This window comes from Ascaphus truei, unplaced genomic scaffold (genome assembly GCF_040206685.1).
Source record: "Ascaphus truei isolate aAscTru1 unplaced genomic scaffold, aAscTru1.hap1 HAP1_SCAFFOLD_3026, whole genome shotgun sequence".
Taxonomy (NCBI): Eukaryota; Metazoa; Chordata; class Amphibia; order Anura; family Ascaphidae; genus Ascaphus; species Ascaphus truei.
This window is the reverse complement of record NW_027455991.1, coordinates 2,779-27,098: the sequence shown is the minus strand read 5'-3', so window position 1 is coordinate 27,098 and position 24,320 is coordinate 2,779. Positions and strand designations below refer to the sequence as shown.

General features: G+C 49.3%; 1 protein-coding gene across 1 annotated transcript; it reads left to right on the top strand.

Moving 5' to 3' along the window:
* The first annotated feature begins 19,688 nt into the window (after nucleotides 1-19,688).
* Nucleotides 19,689-23,959, top strand: GPR61 (G protein-coupled receptor 61). Its single transcript, XM_075583230.1, has 2 exons — nucleotides 19,689-19,997; nucleotides 20,695-23,959. Exon 2 carries the CDS (start codon nucleotides 21,826-21,828, stop codon nucleotides 23,140-23,142), a length of 1,317 nt encoding a protein of 438 aa, XP_075439345.1. The 5' UTR covers nucleotides 19,689-19,997; nucleotides 20,695-21,825; the 3' UTR covers nucleotides 23,143-23,959.
* The last annotated feature ends 361 nt before the right edge of the window (nucleotides 23,960-24,320 follow it).

The following is a 24,320-nucleotide window of genomic DNA, read 5'->3' as shown; positions in this document are numbered from 1 at the left end:
GGAGCGGGGAGAACAAAAGAGAAGTATAGAGGGGGGGGGGAGGGTTTGTTTGGGACACACGTTCTATAAGATGCTCTCTGACTCATTGCTGATTATTTCTCACCATTTTGTTCTCTCCTCTGCTATCCCTCATTGCTCTCTCTCTCTCTCTCTCTCTCTCTCTCTCTCTCCCCCCCCCCCCCATCTCTGGGATCCCACCTGTGCCGCATACTGTTGTTGTGTTTTTTTTTTTTATTGAGTCATCCAAGGAAATTGTTGAGAATCATGAATGATTAGTGAGCCGGTCACACAACATCCCGCAGTGCCAACGCGCAATAATACTCGTTATTACACCCACCCCTGTATTACCCCAAAACACGTGACATTCTATACCACCCAAAACAACACATACCCAACATGCCCTATATCACCCCATACATATCCTGCCCTATATCACCCCATACATATCCTGCCCTATATCACCCCATAAATATCCTGCCCTATATCGCCCCATACATATCCTGCCCTATATCACCCCATACATATCCTGCCCTATATCGCCCCATACATATCCTGCCCTATATCACCCCATACATATGCTGCCCTATATCACCCCACAAATATCCTGCCCTATATCACCCCATACATATCCTGGCCTATATCACCCCATACATATCCTGCCCTATATCGCCCCATACATATCCTGCCCTATATCGCCCCATACATATCCTGCCCTATATCGCCCCATACATATCCTGCCCTATATCGCCCCATACATATCTTGCCCTATATCACCCCATACATATCCTGCCATATATCACCCTGTAGGAAATGAGACATTTTAGGAGAAATAAAAGAAATATAGGCTTTATTAGCCAGCAGCTTTAAACAGAAACAAAGTTAGAGCAGAAAATAATAACCAGTCCTAGGCAAATGCAGGGGACTGACTAACATTCAGCAGCCCCTATCTGAGGGCTGGAAGACTAGGCCTCGTGCCAACTTTTTAACACCAGTCCATGGAGAGGTACCTGTGGGCAGGGTGCTCCCACGTGTTTGTGGGGCTGGCCTCTGGCGGGTTCCAGGGACCGATGCAGCCTGGACAGAGTCTCTCTTCCACTGGGATCTCTCTAGCAGCACAGACTCTGTGCAAGAGATCCCCGGAAGTCAGCTTTTAAGCATGCTTGATGAGCCAGATGGAAACTGGTTAATTAACTCCTGCTGAAATTAACCAGCCTGTTATCCCGCTTTAACACCAGATACATATTCTAACCATATACACCTCATTCTATAAGTACCCCTTCATACACACCCCTTGCTCACCCCACCCTACATTACCCCATGTACACCTCATTCTGTACGTAACATCCCATTACCACCCATTCTGTTTGCACGCCATACCCGCATTCTCCCCACTCTGTGTGTATAGGATCACTAAGCTACAGTACTCATGGGGCCTGGGATGTGGAAACCCAGTATCCAAATTTTCTCTATTAATGAATAATAATACCAAAATATTATTATTATCTGCCATGGAAACTCCCTTGACCTGGTTTTCTCCCACTTCTGCTCTGTCTCTAACTCCTCTAACACTCCCTTCCCCCTAACCTTTAGCCTAAATCTACCCTCTGCACCCTCCAAAAAAACCTACTTCCACACACATTCAGAAACCTGCAATCTCTTCAACACCCCAAACCCATTGCCTAGGGGTCATATTTGACTCTGCTTTTCCTTCATTGCTTACATTCAAGCCTTCACTAAGCCCTGCTGCCTCCACCTCGAAATATTGCCAGGATAAGCCCTTTTCTCAGTCATGACTCAACTAAAATCCTAATTCACTCCCTCATCTTCTCCCGCCTTGACTACTGCAACCTTCTTCTAGTTGGTAGTCACCTTATCCACCTGTGCCAACTCCAATCCATCCAAAATACTGCTGCCAGAGTCATTTACTTCACTTACCCCTCCACTTTTGCTGCTGCACTGTGAGAACTCCATGTTCTGGCTTCCCATAGCCTTTAGAATTAAGTATAAAACCTTACAAAGATCTCAGCGACGCTGCCCACCACCCTTACATCTCAGCCCTCATCTCCAAATATATCCCTAAACGCTCCCTACGTTCTGCCCATGACATCCATCTTTCCTCTCACCTTATTACCTCCTCTCACTCCCGCCTATAAGACTTCTCCCGTGCTGCCCCCTCTCTCTGGAATCCCCTTCCACGCACCATCACTCTCCCCCAGCTTTCAGATGTTTAGAAAACTCCCTGAAATCTCATCTTTCAAGAAAGCCTATCTGGGGCATGCCCCTAACATCCAACACCCTCCAAACTCCATGCTAACACCCCCTACCACCCTCACCCCCAAACCTTAATGGGATTAGCTGTGCAGCTGGACCACACTCCATCCTGAGACATACTCCGTCCCACAATGAGCAGCCACTTTACCTTTCGTTTCAATATTGTCCCTTATTCCCTCTAGAGTGTAAGCTCTCCGGATCAGGGTCCTCATTACACCTATGTATCTGTTTGTGCGGCTCTGTCTTTGTTTGTATGTCATTGATGTCACTCTGTACCCACACTGTACTGCGCTGCGGTATATGTTGACGCTTTATAAATAAAGGATAATAATAATTATTATTATCTCCCCAGTTATCCAAGGGCAGATCCACACAAATTTCAGAACCAAGTGTGGATGGACAGCTCCAGATGAGCAGGAGCCACTGGGGCCACATTCTGTACGTGCCACGTGATAGATCAGAATGAGCTAGACCAGGGGAGGCTAACTCCAGTTCTCAAGGCCCACCAACAGGTCAGATCTTCAGGATATCCCTGCTTCAGCACAGGTGGCTCAATCAGTCAGAATGACCGAGCCACTGATTGAGCCACCTGTGCTGATGCAGGGATATCCTGAAAACCTGACTTGTTGGCAGCCCGTGAGGACTGGAGTTGGCCCCCCTGATATACACGGTACAGATGCTATTAATGCATACAAGAAGTTGAAATATAATATTTTGTATATTATCTTTCCATTGATCTAAAATGACATTACAATAAGCGTGTGGCCGTCCTACTCCCAAAGGTTTTCTGATCTCCCCCTTTGCAGAACCAGTTGTAGAGCCCGGCATTTAACATTGTTACGTGTGGTCGCCGCTCAGCTGTGTAAATATTAGGACACATATGTACTCAGCTGTACTGCACATAACAGTGCATTCAATGAAAATACATGGCACAGTGTGTAAAGCCAGGACTGGCTCAGATTCTGAAATGAGGCAGGTCCCTACAGGACAGGGGAGGCTCTGAGATTTATGCTCTCCATGTATATCCATGTCATCCCCCCGCCAGTGTATCCGCTTTATCCACCCCATATATCCATGTGCTCCCCCCATATATTTCCGTGTCCCCCTCCCATATATCCATGTGCTCCCCCATATATTTATGTGTTCTCCCATGTATCCATGTGCTCCCCATATATACTTGTCCTCCTCCCATATATCCATGTGCTCCCCATATATCCATGTGCTCCCCATATATCCATTTGCTCCCCCATATCCATGTCCTCCCCATATCCATGTGCTCCCCATATATCCATGTGCTCCCCCCATATATCTGTGTGCTCCCCCCATATATCCATGTGCTCCCCCATATCCGTGTCCTCCCCATATCCATGTGCTCCCCATATATCCATGTGCTCCCCCATATATCTGTGTGCTCCCCCCATATATCCATGTGCTCCCCCATATCCGTGTCCTCCTCCCATATATCTGTGTGCTCCCCCATATATCCATGTGCTCCCCCATATCCGTGTCCTCCTCCCATATATCTGTGTCCTCCCTATATATCCATGTGCTCCCCCATATCCGTGTCCTCCTCCCATATATCTGTGTGCTCCCCCATATATCCGTGTCCTCCCCATATCCATGTGCTCCCCCCATATATCTGTGTGCTCCCCCCATGTATCCATGTGCTCCACAGGTTTATCATGTGCCCTACCCCCAGGTGTATCTGTGTCCTCTCCCCTCTTGTGTATCACGTTCTGCCCCCCCCCCTCCCCTGCTTGCTCTGAGCTATAATTAATGGGAATGCACTGGCCTCCCTCCCTCCCTCCCTGCGCCTGTCCCCGTCACTCAGCGGGTTCCGGGCATGAGAGCTCAGCCAGTGGCTCAGGATACAGCTGCAGAGACGAGGGGGGTGGAGGAAGCGGCATCAGGTGCCTCCCAGGAGAGCGGAGTGTGGGTGCACGTGACCCCCCCTGAGTCTCACTGGGAGCCCCATTAGACAGAAATGTTACTGTGCAAACAGAAGGTAACATCAGCATTAGATACTTATCAGTGATAGACAGGGGAATCTGACAGCACATCATTACACCAGGCTCCTGCTGATGGGGTATGTTAATTGGGGTATTAGTGGTACAGCTGCCCTATTCATTCCCAGATCTGCCCCATGCTCTACCGGCTTTGCCCCCGCTTTACTATGGGCCCCCCAGTCACACATATTTTGCCCATTATAAGCCACATTTGAAGCCAATCCTCAGAATATTAATGGGGGGCCACTGTAGACTTACACTAAGTATAACTTTTATTTGATTTAACCTAGAGTCCACACACCCATGGTATAACTGATACCTACCTTGAGTCTATAACAGTCTCCAACTAACAGTACTGAGTTACATAGCGCTGTACAGCCACACAGGGGCGTATTAGACACTGTTAATTGCTATATTTATAGTAGTACCTCTGTGTTCAATGCTAAAATATCTGTAGCACTGCACACAGCACTGTTGCCTCATTTCGACACTTACCAGTCATATTTACTATAGTACCGTAGTGTTCAATACCACTGACCATATATGTTCAGGACAATATCAGTAATCTGATACATTTAGCTTCCATTGAGGTGACTCGTGTCACATGATGTACAGGTAATCAATTTGTTGCGTTTGCTGGACCGGGAATCGGAGATAGGGACAGTGGAGGTATAGATCTTAGGGCACCTTCCCTTCTTCCTCCATACCTATTCCCTCTAATCCAGGGTTGTAGGGGTATGAATCTCGGGATACTTATATAATTCCGATTCCCTCCTCACCGGACACCTGCACACTGGTCCCACTCACAGCAATTTGGGCTACCTGGCCAGCTATATTGGCCACGATATATGGCCTGTGAGATGTGCTTGACGTCTGGTTGTCTATATGTGGTTCCTAGTATTTTAATTTTAAACTGTTTTTAATATACATTCATTATTACAATTCAACCATTTGGGACCTTTTTGTCCTTTCTCCTGTGGACCGCTATATAGTGCGTCGTTATAGGCTGCGCCACGTCCTTATATGGGATCAGATTTATTTATAAAATGTTTTACAAGGAAGTAATACATTGAGAGTCACCTCTCGTTTTCAAGTATGTCCTGGGCACAGAGTAAAACAAATAATACATGGTTACAATTACATAGTTACAAAAGTGAACAGGGTATACATTATATACAAGACATTGCATGCACAGTAAGATATAATATATATTATAGGCGTATGTAACAGTTAGAGACCAGATTAAAATGTGAGACAGCTTTAGTTTTGAAAGCACTTAGACTGGTGGCGGCTGAGAGTCTCTGGTAGGTTGTTCCAGTTTTGGGGTGCGCGGTAAGAGGAGGAGGAGCGGCCGGATACTTTGCTGAACCTTGGGACCATGAACAGTCTTTTGGAGTCAGATCTCAGATGATAAGTACTGCATGTGGTAGGGGTGAGGAGCTTGTTTAGGTAGCTGGGTAGCTTGCCCAGAAAGTATTTGAAGGCAAGACAGGAAAGATGAACTTTGCGCCTAGACTCGAGTGATGACCAATCTAGTTCTTTGAGCATGTCGCAGTGATGTGTGCTGTAGTTGCATTGGAGAACACAACGGCATATTGAATTGTAGAGGGAGTCAAGTTTGCCAAGGTGGGTTTGGGGCGCTGAGCCATATACTATGTCTCCATAGTTGATAATTGGCTTTAGCATCTGCTGTACAATACGCTTTCTGACCAGTAGACTTAGGGAGGATTTGTTCCTGTAAAGTACTCCTAGTTTGGTATAGGTTTTGGATATTAGCATTGTTTCTGATTTGGAGCTAAGTCATTGGAGGCTTTAAAAATGTAGCCTTGGTCCCAAATACCATTATTACAGTCTTATCAGTGTTTAAAAACAGTTTGTTTTGGAAAATCCAATTTTCAAGTCCCAAAAAGTCAGATTGAGGTACGTGTTAATGGTCGGAGAGGCTAGGGCTGTGTGCTTAAGGCACGTTCTATAGTGCCGTGCGCACGCGTGGATTTTTAGTTGGCTGACGTTAGTCAGCCTTTCTATAGAAGGGCCGCGCGCACACAGCAGGGAGAGGGCAGCCGACAGACAGCGGCGAAGATGAAGAAAATCATCTTTTCGAGCCGCTACCGGCTCTGAAATGTATGTATATGTGTGTGTGTGTGTGTGTGTGTGTGTATATGTGTGTGTGTATATGTGTGTGTATATGTGTGTGTGTGTGTGTGTGTATGTATGTATGCGTGGATGTGTGTATGTATCTATGCGTGGATGTGTGTTTGTATGGATGTGTGTGTGTGTGTGTGTGTGTGTGTGTGTGTGTGTGTGTGTGTGTGTGTGTGTGTGTGTGTGTGTGTGTGTGTGTGTGTGTGTGTGTGTGTGTGTGTGTGTGTGTGTGTGTGTGTGTGTGTGTGTGTGTGTGTCAATGATTGCGGAACAAAAAAAAAAATATTTATTAAACTTTTATTTTATTTAAAAAAGCTTGCTTAGGTCTTCCTTTCACTCACAGAACCCATGCACACACAGATACTCGCATATACACGCATATACACACATACACACACATACACACACATACACAGCTCCCTGCTCTATAAACATGAAAAGCATGCGGCACGTGCACGTGCGTTCGCATAGGCACGCGCGGCCACACGCTGTATATAACAGCCCTAAGATTGTGTTATCTGCATACATGTGTATTGAGGCTTCCTTGCAAGCTGTGGGAACATCATTGATGAACACTGAAGAGTAGGGGCCCCAGAACAGAGCCTTGCGGGACACCACAGGTGATATCCAGGGGGTTAGAGTTAGAGCCTGAGATGGACACATGTTGGGATCTACCTGATAGGTAGGACTGAAACCAGTTTAAAGCATGCTTCCCTATTCCAGAGCTCTGGAGTTTGTTAAGCAGGATAGCATGATCAACTGTGTCAAAAGCCTTTGCAAAATCTAGGAATGCTGCACCAGTGAGTTGTCCTCGTTCCATTCCACACTGGATCTCATTGCAAACTTTTAGCAGGGTGGTTATGGTGGAGTTTTTGGGGAAAAAGCCAGATTGGAATTGGCTAGGGAAATTTTTCTTGGTATAGTAATCGCTTAGTTGGGAGTGGACACATTTTCCCATGACTTTGGATAGTATTGGGAGAAGAGAGATTGGCCTGTAGTTTGAGACAGTGTTTTTGTCCCCACTTTTGAAGATTGGGACAACTCTGGCAGTTTTCCAGGTCTTAGGGATATGGCCTGCAGACAGGATAGAGTTGACTATGGAAGCAATTGGTTTGGCAATGGCTGGGGCACCAAGTCTTAGGAACCTAGATTGTAGTAAGTCAGGTACGCATTGGCTGCTTAGTTTTAATTTGAGGAGCGCTTGTGTAATCTCCTCTTCGGATACTGGGACAAAGTGAAAATTGTGGGCAGTGTTGGGAGGGGGTGGGACTATAGGGGTACTCTCAGAATGAGATTCATGTTTGGGGTTTGGGCTGCGTTTCGCTAATATGTTAGTAGCACACCACACAAGGTAATCATTGAATGCATTTGCAATGTCAGTGGGGTTTGTCAGAGTAATATCCCCCTTAGTGATATTACTTGGTTGTTGATGGTTAGGAGGCTGGAATATATTGTTGATAACCTTCCAGAAGTTAGCTGGGTTTGATGTATTCTGGAGGAGATTGTCAGAGTAATATTGTGCTTTTGCATGCCTTGTTTGCCTTGTGCACATATTCCGCAGGTATCTGTAGTTATTAAGATCCTTGGTAGTGGCAGTTACTTTGTAGCTTTTCCACAAGGTATCCCTGAGCTCGTAGAGTGCAATAAGGTCAGTTGTAACCCATGGAAGGTGCCACCCCCCCGTACTCTTATTCTGCGCAGCGGAGCATGGATATCATAGAGTTATAAGAACTCGGATTGGAAATAGTCGAGCGCAGAATCAGGGTCAGGAATTAAGTTGATTCTGTACCATGGGCAGTTGGTAAGGTCAGCCAGAAACTGTGGGTTAAAGTTTCTAAATGTTCTAGTGAGGAGAACTATAGGGCTTGATTGGGGTGATCTGATTTTCCTTACACAGTACACTATTGCATGGTCACTGAAAATGTCAGGAAGGATGCCAGAGGATTGGATTCTGCTGGGACTAGAGGAGAGAATCCAGTCTAGCAGGGAGTGGTTGCGCGATTTCAGGTTTGTCCGTGTGGGTTGGGAAATGAATTGCGATAGGTTAAGCGACTTGAGTTGTATCTGGAGTTTGTGATTTTTAGAGTTGAGCCAATTGAAGTTGAAATCCCCAAGAACTAGCAGCTCACTCTTCTCATTCAGATAGGAAATGGAGCCAATAAATTGGATGATATCGGTGAGGGGCTGTAGAGGGGCTTTAGGGGGGCGGTAGATGCCAGCAACCAGGACGGGCTTAGAAAAGCCCACATCCCACTTTTCAACAAGTGCACGTTATTGGGATTCTTCTGTCATTGTACCACGTCGGTATGGTTGCTAGGTGGCTTGTCGAAAAATACTGGATACAATGGTAAAAGATGCGACCCCCCCCCCCCGAATACATATAAAAATACCCCCACGCTGCCCGAATACATATAAAATATACCCCACCTCCTCAAAACATATACAAAATACCCCCACCTCCTCAAAACATATATAAAATACCCCCACCTCCTCAATACATATACAAAATACCCCCACCTCCCCAATACATATACAAAATACCCCCACCTCCTCAATACATATACAAAATACCCCCACCTCCCCAATCTAATTCAGACTTACCTTGGGGATGGTGTCAGGTCGGGCCCGGTGGCAGCGGGGGGCCAGTGGCTGCAGAAGGGCGGAGGAGGGAGCCGGTGGCAGCAGAGAGGGGGGGGGGCGGTGGCAGCAGTGGGGAGGGGTGGATGCGGAGGGGGGGTGGCAGTGGATACAGTGGGGCCGGCGGATGGTCAGAGCAGTTGCCGCCCCTGCTGCAGGCTTCTCTCTCTCCATCTGTCCCACATCGAGGTGTCTGAGGCTGAAGCGCCGGGCCTCCCCGTCATGCCAGGTTGCACCGGAAGTCCAGCTGACTTCCGGCGCTTCTGTCAGAGGACCCGGCACGCGTCAGACACCTCGGCGTGGGACAGACAGGGAGAGAGAAGCCTGCAGTGGGGGAGAGCCAAGCATGGCGGCAACTGCTCTGACCGGCTGCCAGTTCCCCCGCAGCCACCATACATGTCCGGTATTACCTTTCATTTTATACCGGGTGCATGGGCAAAATACCGGGCTGTCTGGTTCAATACCGGACACCTGGCAACCCTACACGTCGGTGAGTACTCTCTGACAATAGTATCTGTTCACTGTCACGTAGGGCACACCTGTGAGCAAGTGACCTGCATACAGGACGAGGGTTAATACAGAGCTCACAAGTTGTCCCACTTTTCACCTTCACAAAGGTCCCTCATATGGACAATATCTCTCCTCACTCCGTTCCCATATACCACCTGTCACGGAGAGCACACACGTGAGCACGTGACTTAGATATGCAACCAGGGTTAATACACACGGCAACTCTAGCCAACGCCCCTTTCTCCTCCGCAAGGTACTTTCAATTAGTTAATATTTACCCCTTACTCAATTGCAATCATGTCTATCCACTTCCACCACACAACAAATTTACAAAAATATGTAATTATACAGTTAGGTCCGGAAATAATTGGACACTGACACAATCTTCATAATTTTGGTTCTGTACGCCACCACAATGGATTTGAAATGAAACAACTAAAATGCAATAGAAGGGCAGGCTTTCAGCTTTAATTCAAGGGGTTGAACAAAAAAATTGTATGAAACGTTTAGGAATTGCAACCATTTTCATACACAGTCCCCTTATTTCAGGTGCTCAAATGTAATTGGACAAATGAACACAATCATAAATAAAATGTTCATTTTTAATACTTTGTCAAGAAACCTTTGCAGGCAATGACTGCTAGAAGTCTGGAACGCATGGACATCACCAAACGCTGGGTTTCCTCCTTTGTGATGCTTTGCCAGGCCTTTACTGCAGCTGTCTTCTGTTGTTGTTTGTTCATGGGTCTTTCTGCCTTAAGTTTTGTCTTCAGCAAGTGAAATGCATGCTCAATCGGGTTGAAATCAGGTGATTGACTCAGCCATTGCAGAATATTCCACTTCTTTGCCTTAAAAAACTCCTGGGTTGCTTTCGCAGTATGTTTTGGGTCACTGTCCATCTGTAAAGTGAAGCGCCGTCCAATCAATTTTGCTGAATTTGGCTGAATCTGAGCAGACAATATATCCCTATACACTTCAGAATTCATCCGGCTGCTTCTGTCTTCTGTCACATCATCAATAAACAGTAGTGACCCGGTGACATTGTAAGTCATGCATGCCCATCACACTGCCTCCACCGTGTTTTACAGATGATGTGGTATGCCTCGGATCATGAGCCGTTCCAAGCCTTCTCCATACATTTTTCTTCCCATCATTCTGGTACAGGTTGATCTTAGTTTCATCTGTCCAAAGAATGCTGTTCCAGAACTGGGCTGGCTTTTTTAGATATTGTTTGGCAAAGTCTAATCTGGCCTTTCTATTCTTGAGGCTTATGAATGGTTTTCACCTTGTGATGAACCCTCTGTAATTGCTCTCGTGAATATTCTCTTTATGGTAGACTTGGATAATGATATGCCTACCTCCTGGAGAGTGTTCTTCACTTGGCTGGATGTTGTGAAGGGGTTGTTCTTTACCATGGAAAGGATCCTATGATCATCCACCACTGTTGTTTTCCGTGGACGTCCAGGCCTTTTTGTGTTGCAGAGCTCACCGGTGCGTTCTTTTTTTTCTCAGAATGTACCAAACTGTTGATTTGGCCACTCCTAATGTTCCTGCTATCTCTCTGATGGATTTTCTTTTTTTTTGCAGCCTAAGGATGCCCTGTTTCACTTGCATTGAGAGCTCCTTTGACCGCATGTTGTGGGTTCACAGCAAAAGCTTCCAAATGCGAATGCCACACCTGGAATCAACTCCAGACCTTTTACCTGCTTAATTGATGATGAAATAATGAAGGAATAGCCCACACCTGTCCATGAAACAGCTTTTGCGTCAATTGTCCAATTACTTTTGGTCCCTTGAAAAAGAGGGGGCTACATATTAAAGAGATGTAATTCCTAAACCCGTCCTCCAATTTGGATGTGAATACCCTCAAATTAAAGCTGATAGACTGCACTTTAAGACCATATTCATTATTTAATAACTTGAATATATTTTGGTACACAGCCAAAATAACAAAACTTGTATCAGTGTCCAATTATTTCCGGACCTAACTGTATATATCTGCCAGGGTCTCAGGTCCCTTTTTATTAACGAAAAGCTATGCACTTAACACATACAAATCTGTTGTTGCAAAATGTGTCTGAAAATGTAAGTTACTCTATACAAAGCACGCAACCCATTCAATCAGAGCCCAAAGCATTACTTATTAATATTTGGCTTTAATATATAAAAATACAGTGCTTAGAATACAGTAAAAAGATTATTACAAGAACATACAGTTACAATAAATGCAGAACAGTTTCTTAAAATGAAAGGATAAAACAAACAGAAATCCCTATATATGCATTACCATGTGTCATAGGTCGTGTCCCAGAGAGGTCACTGGAAGAGAATTCACGTGTTCTGATCCCAAAACACTAGGTAGAGAGTCCATAAAGGAGTTCTGGGGCCCGAGAGTAATCAAACAAAGGAGGAGAGACTACTGAGGTCTTCCCTCAGCATATATAATGCTTATATATAAATGTATGAGAGGAACCGATCAAGTCCACATGTCCATATAGGGAGTGTCAGTCTGGGGGTGCCCAGTAGAAGGTAAAATAATAAGATAGCGCCTACCTGGCCTCACTCTTAATCAGAGCCTGCAACACCCAGGGAAAATAAATGACACCCAATTCTCTTATAAGTCCATCAGACACCTGGCACAGTCTCATCTCCCGGGGCTTCCAGTTCTGTCTGTGTCTGCCTGTGTCTCTCACACACTTCTCCTAGCTCACATCGCTGGCACAGTCTCATCTCCCGGGGCTTCCAGTTCTGTCTGTGTCGGTCTGTGTCTCACACACACCTCTCCTAGCTCACATCGCTGGCACAGTCTCATCTCCCGGGGGCTTCCAGTCCTGTCTGTGTCTGCCTGTCTCTCACACACCTCTCCTAGCTCACATCGCTGGCACAGTCATCTCCTGGGGCTTCCAGTTCAGTCTGTCGGCCTATGTCTCTCACACACCTCTCCTAGCTCACATCGCTGGCACAGTCTCATCTCCCGGGGCTTCCAGTTCTGTCTGTGTCTGCCTGTGTCTCTCACACACCTCTCCTAGCTCACATCGCTGGCACAGTCTCATCTCCCGGGACTTCCAGTTCTGTCTGTGTCTGCCTGTGTCACACACCTCTCCTAGCTCACATCGCTGGCACAGTCTCATCTCCCGGGGCTTCCAGTTCTGTCCGTGTCTGCCTGTGTCTCACACACACCTCTCCTAGCTCACATCGCTGGCACAGTCTCATCTCCCGGGGCTTCCAGTTCTGCCTGTGTCTGCCTGTTTCTCTCACACACCTCTCCTAGCTCACATCGCTGGCACAGTCTCATCTCCCGGGGCTTCCAGTTCTGTCTGTGTCTGCCTGTGTCTCTCACACACCTCTCCTAGCTCACATCGCTGGCACAGTCTCATCTCCCGGGGCTTTCTGTTCTGTCTGTGTCTGCCTGTGTCTCTCATACACCTCTCCTAGCTCACATCGCTGGCACAGTCTCATCTCCCGGGGCTTCCAGTCCTGTCTGTGTCTGCCTGTCTCTCACACACCTCTCCTAGCTCACATCGCTGGCACAGTCTCATCTCCCGGGGCTTCCAGTCCTGTCTGTGTCTGCCTGTCTCTCACACACCTCTCCTAACTCACATCACTGGCACAGTCTCATCTCCCGGGGCTTCCAGTCCTGTCTGTGTCTGCCTGTGTCTCTCACACACCTCTCCTAGCTCACATCGCTGGCACTGTCTCATCTCCCGGGGCTTCCAGTCCTGTATGTGTCTGCCTGTGTCTCTCACATACCTCTCCTAGCTCACATCGCTGGCACAGTCTCATCTCCCGGGGCTTTCAGTTCTGTCTGTGTCTGCCTGTGTCTCTCACACACCTCTCCTAACTCACATCGCTGGCACAGTCTCATCTCCTTGGGCTTCCAGTCCTGTCTGTGTCTGTCTGTGTCTGCCTGTGTCTCTCACACACCTCTCCTAACTCACATCGCTGGCACAGTCTCATCTCCCGGGGCTTCCAGTTCTGTCTGTGTCTGCCTGTGTCTCTCATACACCTCTCCTAGCTCACATCGCTGGCACAGTCTCATCTCCCGGGGCTTCCAGTCCTGTCTGTGTCTGCCTGTCTCTCACACACCTCTCCTAGCTCACATCGCTGGCACAGTCTCATCTCCCGGGGCTTCCAGTCCTGTCTGTGTCTGCCTGTCTCTCACACACCTCTCCTAGCTCACATCGCTGGCACAGTCTCATCTCCCGGGGCTTCCAGTTCTGTCTGTGTCGGCCTGTGTCTCTCACACACCTCTCCTAACTCACATCACTGGCACAGTCTCATCTCCCGGGGCTTCCAGTCCTGTCTGTGTCTGCCTGTGTCTCTCACACACCTCTCCTAGCTCACATCGCTGGCACTGTCTCATCTCCCGGGGCTTCCAGTCCTGTATGTGTCTGCCTGTGTCTCTCACATACCTCTCCTAGCTCACATCGCTGGCACAGTCTCATCTCCCGGGGCTTTCAGTTCTGTCTGTGTCTGCCTGTGTCTCTCACACACCTCTCCTAACTCACATCGCTGGCACAGTCTCATCTCCCGGGGCTTCCAGTTCTGTCTGTGTCTGTCTGTGTCTGCCTGTGTCTCTCACACACCTCTCCTAACTCACATCGCTGGCACAGTCTCATCTCCTTGGGCTTCCAGTCCTGTCTGTGTCTGCCTGTGTCTCTCACATACCTCTCCTAACTCACATCGCTGGTACAGTCTCATCTCCCGGGGCTTCCAGTTCTGTCTGTGTCTGCCTGTTTCTCTCACACACCTCTCCTAGCTCACATCGCTGGCACAGTCTCATCTCCCGGGGCTTCCAGTCCTGTCTGTGTCTGCCTGTTTCTCTCACACACCTCTCCTAGCTCACATCGCTGGCACAGTCTCATCTCCCGGGGCTTCCAGTCCTGTCTGTGTGTGCCTGTTTCTATTTCCATGCCGTGGGCACTCATTCTGTACTGGCACAGGGTCTGTCTCTGCTTTGGGTCTTTTCCCTTCAGTAGGTAGGGTGCCAGAGTGTATTCTCTCTGTAGGCTCTGGTAGGTCTGCAGCTTCTTTGAGCGCTGGATCATTTTCCCACATAGTCACATACTGCTCCTTCATTTCGCTGGCGATTGAGTTGATTTGTTTTTTCGGCAGGTTGTTGATCGGTGTGGGGTTTGGTTCTTGGAGTGAGAGGACAAGGTGTTTGATGGCACAGGGTTTAGTGAGGAGGTCCTGGCTTCTCATTGCTCTGTAGCAGTAAGACTGTGGGTGGCTGGTGTTTAGGTGAGCCCAGAATGTCAGTGCTCTCTTCTGTACAGTGAGCAGTAGAGGAAAGCGGCCCAGCTCAGCCCGACATGCATTGTTTGATGTACTCCTGTGTACTTGGAGAAGGTGTTTGCAGAATTCCAGATGCAGTATTTGGTTGGGCTGATGTCCATTTTTGTGAAGTCAGGACCCCAACGATGTGTGGGTATCCAGAGGGAGAGAGAGGAAATGGGGATAACAGAGAGACAGAAGATGCGAGACAGAGAAAAGGAGGAGAACAGAGAAAGGGAAGGAGAGAAACGTAATGAGAACGTAAAATGGGATACCGGATAGAGAGAAGAAGAGAGACAGAGATAAAGTGAAGGAGAAAGAGAGACAGAAAAAGGAGGAGGGAGAGAGGGAGAGAGGGAGAGGGAGAGAGATAGAGAGGGAGAGAGAGGGAGAGAGGGAGAGAGGGAGAGAGGGAGAGAGGGAGAGAGGGAGAGAGGGAGAGAGGGAGAGAGGGAGAGAGGGAGAGAGGGAGAGAGGGAGAGAGGGAGAGAGAATGAATTTACAATTCACAATTCAAAACATGCTTGGGACAGATATAAGGCTAAATCCTAAATATGAAATAAAGTAATGAATCGTATAGGATCTGAGGTTCTACAGCAGGTGGGGAAATGGGCAGATTAGGTGGGCCAAGACGCTTTTATCACCCGTTAAACCTAAATGTCTATTAGGGCCAGAGGGAGGGGGGGGGGTAGAGGGGGTTATTCCTAAAACTGTGCTAGTGCACATTGATTTCAATGGGACTTCCAAAACCCCAAGCCGGTGCCCCTCAGGGCTCAGGGCTTACTATACACATTCATTACTTGATCATTTGCTATGTCCCCTCCTGGTGATATCAGCTTAACAATTTGCAGCCCCCCTGGCAGTTAAAAGGTTAAACACACATTGTACGCTGATATTCAGCTTGCATTTTAATGCATTGCTGCAGCTGACTATCATTGTCACACATCTGCCTCTGTCACTCGCTCTGTATCCTGCTGTCACATGACTCTCTCTGTGTCGTGTCACATGGCTGCCTCTGTCCCGTCACTCTCTCTGTGTCCTGTCACTCTCTCTGTTCCCTGCCACATGCCTCTCTCTGTCCCTGTCACTCTTTCTGTCTGTCCTGCTCTCCCTCTCCTCTGTCTCATGGCTCTCCCTGTCCCCTGTTACACATGCCCCTGTCACTCTGTATCCTGCAGTCACATGGCTCTCTGTCCTCCATCACACTCTTTCTGTCTCGTCTCTCTCTCTGTCCCATGACATGACTCTCTGTCCGTCACTCTCTCTCTGACCTTTGTCACGACTCTGTCTGTTCCTGTCACTCTCTGTGTCCTGCTGTCTGTCACTCTCTGTGTCCTGCTGTCTGTCACTCTCTGTGTCCTGCTGTCTGTCACTCTCTGTGCCCTGCTGTCTGTCACTCTCTGTGTCCTGCAGTCTGTCACTCTCTGTGTCCTGCTGTCTGTCACTCTCTGTGCCCTGCTATCTGTCACTCTCTGTGTCCTGCTGTCTGTCACTCTCTGTGTCCTGCAGTCTGTCACTTTCTGTGCCCTGCTGTCTGTCACTCTGTGTCCTGCTGTCTGTCACTCTCTGTGTCCTGCAGTCTGTCACTCTCTGTGTCCTGCTGTCTGTCACTCTCTGTGCCCTGCTGTCTGTCACTCCCTGTGCCCTGCTGTCTGTCACTCTCTGTGCCCTGCTGTCTGTCACTCTCTGTGTCCTGCAGTCTGTCACTCTCTGTGTCCTGCTGTCTGTCACTCGGTGTCCTGCAATCTGTCACTCTCTGTGTCCTGCTGTCTGTCACTCTCTGTGTCCTGCTGTCTGTCACTCTCTATGTCCTGCTGTCTGTCACTCTCTGTGTCCTGCTGTCTGTCACTTTCTGTGCCCTGCAGTCTGTCACTCTCTGTGTCCTGCTGTCTGTCACTCTCTGTGCCCTGCAGTCTGTCACTCTCTATGTCCTGCTGTCTGTCACTCTCTGTGTCCTGCAGTCTGTCACTCTCTGTGTCCTGCTGTCTGTCACTCTCTGTGTCCTGCTGTCTGTCACTCTCTGTGTCCTGCAGTCTGTCACTCTCTGTGTCCTGCTGTCTGTCACTCTCTGTGTCCTGCTGTCTGTCATTCAAGGTCCTTTGTTGCTGCTGTTTTTTAACGGATGTATTTTTGGGTCCTTGTGTCATAGCAACGTGCTCATGTGACTGTTATGAATATTCATGAGCTCCTCACGTTCCCAGGCGCAGAGGACGCTGGGAGGCCGCACACTGGGGAGACGCCGAACCCATTAACTATCATTATCATTATTTATTTATAAACATGGCGCCTATATACACACTGTATGTACACACTGTAATACTCAGCAACACAGAGCATCAACATATACCAGAGCACAGTACAGCCAGTGAGGAAATGGGGCTCCATTAGTCTGTCAGTGTGACACACACAGTGTCCCCTCAGTCTGTCAGTGACCCACACACAGTGTCCCCCCAGTCTGTCAGTGATCTACACACAGTGTCCCCTCAGTCTGTCATTGTGACACACACAGTGTCCGCTCAGTCTGTCAGTGACCCACACAGTGTCCCCTCAGTCTGTCAGTGAGACACACACAGTGTCCCCTCAGTCTGTCAGTGACCCACACACAGTGTCCCCTCAGTCTGTCAGTGACCCACACACAGTGTCCCCTCAGTCTGTCAGTGACCCACACACAGTGTCCCCTCAGTCTGTCAGTGACCCACACAGTGTCCCCTCAGTCTGTCAGTGAGACACACACAGTGTCCCCTCAGTCTGTCAGTGACCCACACACAGTGTCCCCTCAGTCTGTCAGTGACCCACACACAGTGTCCCCTCAGTCTGTCATTGTGACACACAAAGTGTCCGCTCAGTCTGTGAGTGTCACACACAAAGTGTCCCCTCAGTCTACTGTATCAGTGTCACACACACAGTGTCACCTCAGTCGGTCAGTGTCACACACACAGTGTCCCCTCAGTCTACTGTATCAGTGTCACACACACAGTGTCCCCTCAGTCTGTTAGTGCCACACACACAGTGTCCCCTCAGTCTATCAGTGTCACACACACACAGGAGAGAGATCCCTCAGTCTGTTAGTGCCCCACACACAGTGTCCGCTTAGGCTGTCAGTGTCACACACACAGTGTCCCCTCAGTCTACTGTATCAGTGTCACACCCACAGTGTCCCCTCAGTCTACTGTATCAATGTCACACACACAGTGTCCCCTCAGTCTACTGTATCAAAGGCACACACACAGTGTCCCCTCAGTCTACTGTATCAGTGTCACACACACAGTGTCCCCTCAGTCTATCAGTGTCACACACACACACACACACACACAGGAGAGAGATCCCTCAGTCTGTTAGTGCCACACACACAGTGTCCCCTCAGTCTGTTAGTGCCACACACACACAGTGTCTCCTCAGTCTGTTAGTGCCACACACACAGTGTCCTCTCAGTCTGTTAGTGCCACACACACACAGGAGAGAGATCCCTCAGTCTGTTAGTGCCACACACACAGTGTCCCCTCAGTCTATCAGTGTCACACACACACACACACACACACACACACACACACACACACACACACACACACACACACACACACACACACACACACACACACACACACACACACACACACACACACACACGAGAGAAATCCCTCAGTCTGTTAGTGCCACACACACAGTGTCCCCTCCGTCTGTTAGTACCACACACACACAGTGTCTCCTCAGTCTGTTAGTGCCACACACACAGTGTCCTCTCAGTCTGTTAGTGCCACACACACACACACACACACACACACACACACAGTGTCCCCTCAATCTGTTAGTGCCACTCACACACACAGTGTCCCCTCAGTTTGTTAGTGCCACACACACAGTGTCCCCTCAGTCTGTTAGACTGAGTCCACTATGCTGCTGACTGCGCTTAGTGCTTGGCGCTTAGCACGGTCAGCACAATTAATGCGAATGTGTCCGGCCATGCTCACGTGGCACATGCCCGTACGCTCGCAGGCGCTAGGCGCTTGCCGATACAGATGCAATTGTCTTCCAGGTGTACTGAAGGGTCACATGACCTCCTCAACCAATCAGCGCCAGTCACTGCTCGGCCACGCCCCCCTCCCTCCGCTCATGCTTAAAAAAAATATGCCGGACAGCCGAGCGCTAATGCTTGGAGAGTTGGTGACATCACCGCTCTCAAGAATGAGCGCGGTCAGCGGCACAGACAGGGAGAGGGGCTCCATCAGACTGTCAGTGTCACACACAGGGAGAGGGGCTCCCTCAGACTGTCAGTGTCACACACAGGGAGAGGGGCTCCCTCAGACTGTCAGTGTCACACACAGGAGAGGGGCTCCCTCAGACTGTCAGTGTCACTCACACACAGTGTCCCCTCAGGCTGTCAGTGTCACACACACAGTGTCCTCTTAGGCTGTCAGTGTCACACACAGGGAGAGGGGCTCCCTCAGACTGTCAGTGTCACTCACACAGTGTCCCCTCAGGGTGTCAGTGTCACACACACAGGGAGAGGGGCTCCCTCAGGCTGTCAGTGTCACACGCACAGTGTCCCCTCAGGGTGTCAGTGTCACACACACAGGGAGAGGGGCTCCCTCAGGCTGTCAGTGTCACACACAGGGAGAGGGGCTCCCTCAGTCTGTCAGTGTCACACACAGGGAGAGGGGCTCCCTCAGGCTGTCAGTGTCACACGCACAGTGTCCCCTCAGTCTCTCAGTGTCACACACAGGGAGAGGGGCTCCCTCAGGCTGTCAGTGTCACACGCACAGTGTCCCCTCAGTCTCTCAGTGTCACACACAGGGAGAGGGGCTCCCTCAGGCTGTCAGTGTCACACGCACAGTGTCCCCTCAGTCTCTCAGTGTCACACACAGGGAGAGGGGCTCCCTCAGGCTGTCAGTGTCACACACACACACAGTGTCCCCTCAGGCTGTTAGTGTCACACACAGTGTCCCCTCAGTCTGTCAGTGTCACACACACAGGTAGAGGGGCTCCCTCAGGCTGTCAGTGTCACACACACAGTGTAGTAGTTGGCTATGTGTGTGAATCAGAGTGTGTGTAGGACCCTGTGCCTCTCCGCTCCCTCACTGCAGTGCTGTGCATGGGAAGGGGCACAGCTGCTGCTCTCCTCTCCTGCGCTCTGGATGCAGCTCCGGCAGACAGGTAAGTGTGTGTGGGGAAGGGGAGGGGGGGGGGGGACACAGACTGCAGGGCCCCGCAGGACTGACCACTCATACCTAATGATGATCGGAGGGTCCTGATGCAGCCAGGACTGGGGGGAGGGGGGGACCAGATGAGGGGAGGTGAAGGATGGAGGGGGGAGGGGGGTTGCAGGTGCATGGGGTGGGGGTTGATCCTTGAGGGGGGGGGTATTGTATGTGCAGGTGTATGGGGGAGGGTTGATCCTTGAGGATGGGTATGTGCAGGTGTATGGGGTTGCAAAGTATTATATATAGAAGATATATATTCATATTAGCCATACTACTGTGTGCTTATACATAGAGATAAGTACAGGTAATATAGAGAGATAGCTAGGAAGGTATATATATATATATATATATATATATATATATATATATATATATATATATATATATATATATATATATATATATATATATATATACACACATATACATATATATATATATATATATATATATATATATATCCACGTAGCTGATGTTTTATATATATATATATATATATATATATATGTATATATATATATATATATACACACCAGTCAGTAGGGGTTAGTACTGTAGGTATAGTACAGTCACACCATGGAGTGTTAATGCCCCCGTCTCTGTCACGCTGCTCCCCCTCTGGGATTAACCCTTCATGCTTGTCCCTGCAGGTCGTGTGCAGTTCCTGTCAAACGCCGAGCGGCCTACGTGGCTAGAAACAACCACCCCCTATATACAGCATCACACAGATACAGACCGTATATATAGCACTGTATGCTGGGCGATAATGGCGAAAGGCAGGATTACAGACCTGTCTAAGACATGCAAATGAGCACACAGTAATATTTCCATTTTATTTATATATATATATATATATATATATATATATATATATATAATATATATATATATACTGGCTCAGACACCTGCAGGAGTAACACTCTGCAGAGAACATGATTGCATTGCAAGAAGAGGTAATAGACTGCAGGAAAGAATAATGCTTTGTTGCTGAGTGATAATAAAGGAATATACTGATGCTACAGGCAGGAGGGACGGTCTGCAAAAAGGAGCAACACTGCGGTGAGGAGTAATGTTCTGCAGCCAAGAGAAATACTCAACATGGGGGCATAATACTCATCACATAGGAGTACCGCTCTGCCGGAAGGAGTACCAGACTGCAAGAAGGAGTAATACCCTGCAGGGTGGAGTAATGCTCCTCACACAGGAGTAATGCTCTGCTGGAAAGATAGACAGCTCCCTGCAGACCTTTGCACAGGACATAGCTACTTGTGACAAATATCTGTCAGAAATGTGACCATTTTCTGAACACTCCCCCCTTCTCTCCCCTCCTCCCCACTCTCACCTTGACCTCTTATCCCTCTGTCCCTCAGCTACCACATCCCCTCCCTCTCTTTCTCTTCCTCATTATTCCCTCCATCTGCCCATTCTCTCTCCCCTCTTCCTTTATTTCACTTTTTTTCCATCTCTACTTCCCCATTGTCTCTCTCCATTTCCTTCCCATCCCTCTCTTTCTCTTCCCCTGATCTCTATCTTTCCTCCTTTTATTTCCTGTCTTTCCCTCTTCTCTTTCCTTGACCACCTTATTTCTCTCCCTCTCTTTCTCCTCCTTGTCTCCCCCCCCCCGCCCCCCACTGCCCTTGTTTCTCACTTACTGTTTCTGGTCCCCTCTCCCTTCCCCTCTTCCGCTGTAATTCTCTCAGGTCCTCCCTTCGTTCCCTGGGGTATGATGGGTGATGGTCCCGTGAGCAGGCGGGTGGTGACCTTTTACCCGAATCATCCCCATGGGTCCCTCCCCTTCCCCTCGCACTTGGAACTCTTCCTCCAATGCCTCAGGGGGCCCCACTTCCTCCGACCCCCAGTACGGGGCTCTCTTCCTCATGCTTCTCATGGACCTTCTGGCAGTGGCTGGGAATGTGGCCGTCATGGGGGTCATCATGAAGACCCCATCCCTCAGGAAGTTCGTGCTGGTCTTCCACCTGTGTGTGGTGGACCTCCTGGCCGCGCTTACCCTCATGCCCCTGGCTATGCTGTCGAGGGGTGGGGGGACCCTCCTGTATGAGGGCCCTGGGCTGGGGCAGACAGCCTGCCAAGCCTACCTCTTCTTGAGTGTGTGCCTGACCAGCACAGGCATCTTGTCCATCTCCGCCATCAACATTGAGCGATATTACTATGTGGTGCATCCCATGAGGTACCAGGTCAAGATGACAGTTGGGCTGGTCAGTTGGGTTCTGGCTGGAGTCTGGATCAAGGCTCTACTGACCTCGCTGATCCCCGTGCTGGGCTGGAGTCCCCCGGCCCCTGGACACTGCAGTCTGCAGGGAGCAGGCAGTAGTGTCTTCCGTGCAGGATTCCTCCTCTTCTATTCCTCCTTCTATTTTCTGCTGCCTCTCACCATCATAATCGTTGTCTACTGCAGCATGTTCAAGGTGGCGCGGGTGGCCGCCCTACATCAGGGGCCCCTCCCCACCTGGATGGACACTCCACGCCAGAGGCGGCGTTCCGAGTCCCTTAGCAGTCGCTCCACCATGGTGACGGGCTCCGGCGCCACACGGGGAACACCTCAGCAGCGGGTTAGCGGTGGGGGGGCTGGGGGGAAGGCGGCAGCCATCCTGGCTGCAGTGGGGGGTCAGTTCCTGTTGTGCTGGCTTCCCTATTTTGGCTTTCACCTGTACTCTGCGCTGCGCTCCCCTCCCCCGCCCCTCGGATCATGGGCAGAGTGGGCAGTCACATGGATGGGGTTCCTGTGCTTCGCCTCCAACCCTATCTTCTACGGCTACCTGAACCGACAGATCCGGGGGGAGCTCGGCCGGTGGGTGGGCTGCCTCTTCAAAAGGGGGGGCGCGGGGGAGGACGAACTGCGACTGCCCAGCAGGGATGGCTCTATTGAGGAGAACTTCCTGCAATTCCTACAGGGCACCGCTTGCCCCCCAGAACCCCGTGCTCTAGCTCCCAGCACCCCCAAGGGGGATCGACCGGCTGTGGACTTCCGGATCCCGGGGCAGATTGCAGAGGAGACCTCAGAGTTCCTGGGGCAGCCCCGGGATTTGACGGCCGTGAGTAGAGACTACATCAGCTCAGCCCCGTCCCCCCAAACATGACCCCCCCAGCACCTCACCCATACTGCTCATGACAATCTCCTGGACAGACGTGTGAAATAATGCAGAACCCTAACCCCTAAACTGACCTCACCTGATCCTATGGGACATACAAATGAACTGATGCATTGCAGGTCTCCCCCTGATTCTCTTATAGGGGCACAGGCATACCCAGAATCCTTTGCTACTTGTACCACATAAATATATATAAAGGGATGCCCAGCTGGCCGTTTGGCAGTGCGCTCAGGGGTTACATTTAATGGGGTCCAGTACAAATGGCCCCTTTTCACCCACCATCCCCTCTCATTTACCTCCTTTACCCCTTTAGTGCTGGAGTACACGGTTGATTTATTGCTGAACTAAAGCAGGCAGAAAGCCCCCTATACAGAGGGGGGAGCAAAATGGCCACCTGCCCCAACTATATCCCCCTCCTCCATGGCACATGATGGTGAGGGGAGTCACTGACCTATGACCCCTGATGTGCCCCTGGTCACCCCTGGGGTGTGACGGGTGAGGCAGGCACCTTGTTGTGAGTGGCCATCCGCAAATAAATGAAGCCAGACCAATCACCATATACACATCCGATGAGTAGCCACCTGCCAGCCTCCTTTGTGACCCCTCACTTTTCGCACCCATTCCCACCTTCTCTGTGCGATTCCTGTACCCTCCCGTGCTGCTCTCCTCTGGACCCCCACCCTGTTCTCTCCCCCTTCCCTGGCCATGCTGCCTATGCTTCCTGAACAGGATCTGATGGGACGAGATTAATAAATTATCTTTTTATGTGTAAAGTCTTATCATGGAGTGAGAATAAACTATTTATTACCAAGGGGTTTATATACGTGTCTGTGTGCAAACTGAACACGCTCCCTACACCTTGAACACATACTACTTACACACTACACACACCCTGAACACATACTGGATGAACTAAGGGCATAGTGCCTTATCACAAACCCAAAGTCATCGTTCTCACAGAAACATGGCTAACCCCTAAAACCCAGATGCAAATATTGCCATTCAGGGATACTCCATTTCTAGGAGAGATAGGTCAAAGAGAGGAGGAGGGGTGTTATTTTATATTGCAGACACCTTACAATTTACACTGTTAAATTGTCCCCCTTGCCCACTCTCTTTTGAAATCCTAGTTGGCAAAATCTGCCTCCCCTTTTCTAAGCCTATCT